This window comes from Phragmites australis, chromosome 8, assembly GCF_958298935.1.
Source record: "Phragmites australis chromosome 8, lpPhrAust1.1, whole genome shotgun sequence".
Lineage (NCBI taxonomy): Eukaryota > Viridiplantae > Streptophyta > Magnoliopsida > Poales > Poaceae > Phragmites > Phragmites australis.
In genome coordinates, this window is record NC_084928.1 from 37,208,457 (window position 1) to 37,212,899 (window position 4,443).

At 40.8% G+C, this 4,443-nt stretch overlaps 1 protein-coding gene across 2 annotated transcripts; it reads right to left on the reverse strand.

The window, feature by feature from the left end:
• Nucleotides 1-568: 568 nt before the first annotated feature.
• Nucleotides 569-3,759, reverse strand: LOC133927412 (RNA pseudouridine synthase 2, chloroplastic-like). Of its 2 annotated transcripts, XM_062373873.1 has the most exons (6): nucleotides 3,358-3,747; nucleotides 2,614-3,021; nucleotides 2,231-2,430; nucleotides 1,628-1,706; nucleotides 1,187-1,362; nucleotides 569-1,115 (listed from the first exon to the last, which is right to left on the reverse strand). In XM_062373873.1, exons 1-6 carry the CDS (start codon nucleotides 3,664-3,666, stop codon nucleotides 983-985), a joined length of 1,305 nt encoding a protein of 434 aa, XP_062229857.1. In that variant the 5' UTR covers nucleotides 3,667-3,747; the 3' UTR covers nucleotides 569-982. The 2 variants fall into 2 exon arrangements, with proteins under 2 accessions (XP_062229857.1, XP_062229858.1); XM_062373874.1 differs by lacking the exon at nucleotides 569-1,115 and having other exon boundaries at nucleotides 1,215-1,446; nucleotides 3,358-3,759.
• Between the last annotated feature and the right edge of the window lie 684 nt (nucleotides 3,760-4,443).

Below are 4,443 nucleotides of genomic sequence, written 5' to 3' on the forward strand. Positions count from 1 at the left end.
TGCCGTGATGTCTTTTAGCTATGTTTTTCACACATAAAGACCAGATTAGTGTTAGGCACATCTTGCTAGTGCATGATCAGATTGGTGTTATGCTCAACCTGCCGGTGTAAAAACTTGCTGCTCGGATATGTGCAACTTCCCAAACAATTCTACCGTTAATATGCTGATCTGTTCATATTCCCTTGTACTAGACACTATAAATGGTTTGCTTTCTCCTTTGTCGAATGCATTACTTTGACATGTTTTAGCTGCCCATATGGAATACATGTTTATGCAGTTCCAATCCACTACGAACATACCATCCCAACTTTATTTTGAAGATTATCTACTTCTCTACACAGCAGTTCAGAATTGGAGCTTGTTTGCATCCCTGAGCATTTCCGAAAAACCCCATTGAAACCTGATTTAGGCACCAGTATCAGGTCAAAAGACAACGGTAGAACAATTTTGTTACAACAAAACAATGGAGCTGCTGTAAAATATCCATGTGGTAAGTAGGGTACCAACTGCTTGTAAGCCAAAAGGCACCAGGTCAGGTAGCAGGATCTTTTTTTTTCCACACAGCATATCATGTCAAACTATTTTCTTCGTGCATTTTCCATCATGAAGATTAATCAAAGTCTTAGCAATACATGGCTTCAGATATCCAGGACCGTTCTACCAAATGCTTTGAACATTAAATTGCCAGTTCTTGGTTACCACCATAACCCAAAAAAAAAACCAAAATTAATTAACCATACAAAAGTGCCAAAACCCTGTTTTCTAGGTCCCTAAAAAATGCTCAAGTCTTTCTCATGGTTGGTTCACCATTCCCAGATTCTTCCCGTCCCTCACTGAAGATGTTGATAAACGTGAGGGGCCCGTCGGCAGTTCTGCCCCTAGCTCAATCAATGATCGCCTCAGAACTCGGATAAAAGACCTCACATCAGACATACCACATACTAAGCTGTTTCTGGCCCACTTTGCATTAAGCACACAATTGTTATTGAACAACAACATCACCATTTTGGCCATCACTTGGTGTCACACGTCGCAGTTCATCAAGTACCTCAGCAAAATCGTCTGGTGGGGGGCATGAGAATTCAAGTATCTTCCCTGAATGTGGATGCTTGAATCTGAAGAGAAAAAGATAATCACACAACAAAGCAAAAAAAAAAAAAAAAGATACGTATGGTACAATACCCACCCAAGCAATGCAGCATGGAGGCACGGTCTGTCTACTTTTGATATCAGATTCGAAAGATCATTATGATATCTTGAAGGAGTTCTTGATCTCAAAAATGACAAAGCCATGCTTTTGGTACCTCCGTATGTTTCATCACCAAGAAGAGGGATCCCTAGATACTTTGCATGCGCTCGGATCTAAAAATCATCATCTCAAGATAAAAACTAAATAAGCGAACTGTTCATATTTAAATAGCATTTCCTGTCTCCTGAAATTGAGAACTGCAGTACATGGAAATCAAAGTTAACGGTTGTAATATTTTCTATTGCTAGAACACAAAAACACAGATGCAATCCAAACAATATATACACATTAGTAAAGAATTAAAGATCACGAAAGTGTTTATTTCTTTAGTTCTGACACTTCCCTTTTAAAAATGGGGCTATCTTGGGACGCAATTACCTGGTGAGTGCGGCCCGTCTCCAATCTCCATTCTACTAGTGCTGATCCACCACCGGCAAAGACCTCTCTTACTTTGTACCTGTAGAATTTTTTGAAATAACATATGTTTCCTAAGTGAGCTGACTTACATTTGAGGATACGAAACTAAAAGCAGGTTTGGAGTCTGAAAAATACTTTACTTTAACTGTTTTCTGTTTAATCCAAAATTTGTAGCTAAAACCTTTAGTTATTGTCACACAACCATGACGACCTACTAGATACTAGTATGGTACAGGAAATTGTGGAAATCAATTAAACGAGTGTAAATATAAACTCATTGTTATGACCGGATTTAACGCATCAGCAGAGCCTTTGTGACTATTTTGCCTGGAGCTTCCAGGCTATCACTCTCATCACTATATGCAGAGGCAGTAATAATTAAGAAGTTGAAATGGACTGGTTCTGCTAATTGTGCACTTTTCTGGCAACAAGACAAATAGTTTATATCTACATAAATAATATTGTTGGTCAAGACCTGAGTGTTGTTTTAACTCAAGTAAAACAGCCTGGAGAAGCAACATCATATATGGAATCAAATGAAAAGGGCGGACAAGCATGAATCACCTACTAGCAGCATGCCGTGCATATCTGTGGCCTGATCCAGCAATAGCAATCATACGAATCCGATTGTTAGGATCACGAGCAATAGACGCTTCGACCCTGCCAGAATTTGGATTAGGTACCCCACAAGAAAGACTGATGTATACCCTACGAATTGTATGCAGCTTGAACTGTTCTGCTAATTGAGCATGAGAATGCTCATCCTGTCAAAAAGGGGAGAGTTCAGCATAAGTATGGATTATATTCTGCTAGCACTAAAGGAAACAAGAATTTAACAGAGTAACATCTAGCAATTACAATCATGAGCAAACTTCATCAAACTTATTGAAGATTTGAAGTGCCGGATTATTATTTTCATTTTGGTGTTAGGACTGATAAGTCAGTACCTTTGCGACAACAAGAAGTCCACTTGTACCCTTATCAAGCCTATGTACAATACCAGGACGCACAAGAGCTTCCCGGACCTCTGAACTTACTTCATCGGTAGTAAATTGATCAACATCAAATACATCAAAATCGTCATCTGAAGAATCTGGGCATTCATCGCCACTTGAATTGCGTGCTAAGCAGGTAAATGTGGAAATCCTGCAGTGGTGAAGTATAGCATTGACTAAGGTGCCATTTGCATTCCCTGGTGCTGGGTGAACAACCATATGAGCCGGTTTGTTCACAACAAGAACATAGTCATCCTCGTAAACGATGTCTAGCGGAATGTCCTCCGCCTCTGCTCTCAGTGGTTGTAGCTCCGACACCGTGCAACTGACCAGGTCCCCTCCCTTCACCATATACGAAACCTACTAGCACAAAGCGAAGCATGGCAACCTAAGACTCGACAAAAACTCAAGGGCAAGAATAGACAAACAAGAACTATAAAAAGTTAATAACTTAACATGCAACTGCAATTAACAGTGTGGCTTATGTACTACTCCTGGATAGTAGCCACTAATACAACTGCTGCCTCATGACCTCATATGTCTAGTGAATTATTCAGTCTGTCAGTCTTTACAACATAAGAAGTTATAGTTTAAGCTACCAATTAACCCGTGTTTAAGCAGTAGTATTGTAATGGTCTACTAACACAGAGATGAAACTTTTCAGGAGGCAAACCAGGTTAAGGTGAACCGCGACACCTTGGAGACCGGACGGCCATTGACGGCGACGAGGCCGGCGCGGATACTGGCCTGCACGCGCGCGCGGCTGACGCCCCCGCTGCCCAGCCGCGCCGCGATCCACGCGTCGAGCCGCGAGCGCGCCTCCCCGGCGGGCACAGCCTCTTCCAGGCGCGTCCCTCCGTGGCCTCCCCTCCGGCTCCCCAGCTCCGCCGCCTCGATGCTCGCGTCAGAGGAAAGACATCTCGGGTAGGAAGAAGCTCGAAGGGTGTGGCGGCGCAGGAGGGCGGAGAGGATCGCCGGCGGCGGCGGCACCGTCGCAGCTGCCATTGGGCTGAGTGGCGAGCACTGAAGAGAGGAGGATAGCGTTTGGGTAATTCGGCTTTGAGTGGGCCCATATTGTTAACGAATGGACCCATATTCTTTTTTTCCGTTCCTTCTTTTAGCCTAGTTGATTCTTTCTCTCTTCTCTTGATGAAAAAAGAAGAGAGAATTTTTGGATTATTCGCTTTGCAGCTGAAAATCTCTTCTATCTCTGCTATATAAAATACGGATAAATTCTGGTATCATATCTTTCCTTATTCTCCTCCTATCTATTAAAAAACTCTAAAATTTGAATAATTTATTCACTTTTATCATCTAGCTTTGTTACCGACAATGGATATGAGACATATTTTATTAATAAAAATAAATAAAAAATTAAGAGGAAAATTAGTGAATAATCTCCTTCTCATTTTTTAGATTCCATCTGAAATCAAACTACGGTATCACTCCTGATATATTTGTTTAGCGGCGCTCCTATAGCACATCCATATCTCAATATCTTGAGTTTGTGATTAATATTACTACATCCAATGTTTATGTATTCGTTGCAACACACATGTATTTAGCTGATTTATGTAATTTACTCTTACGTTGGGTGTTATATTGTTCCTTATTGAGATTTTTTTTCCTCAAAACGATGTTTTCTCTCTAAACAGTAATTTTTTTTAAAGAAAAGGAAGTGTAATGGAAAATGGAGCCTCATTTTGTAATAATAGCTTAACATATAGAAACCTTAAGCGAATCTCTAATCTAAACCCTTGATATATATACTCTATTGGTCAA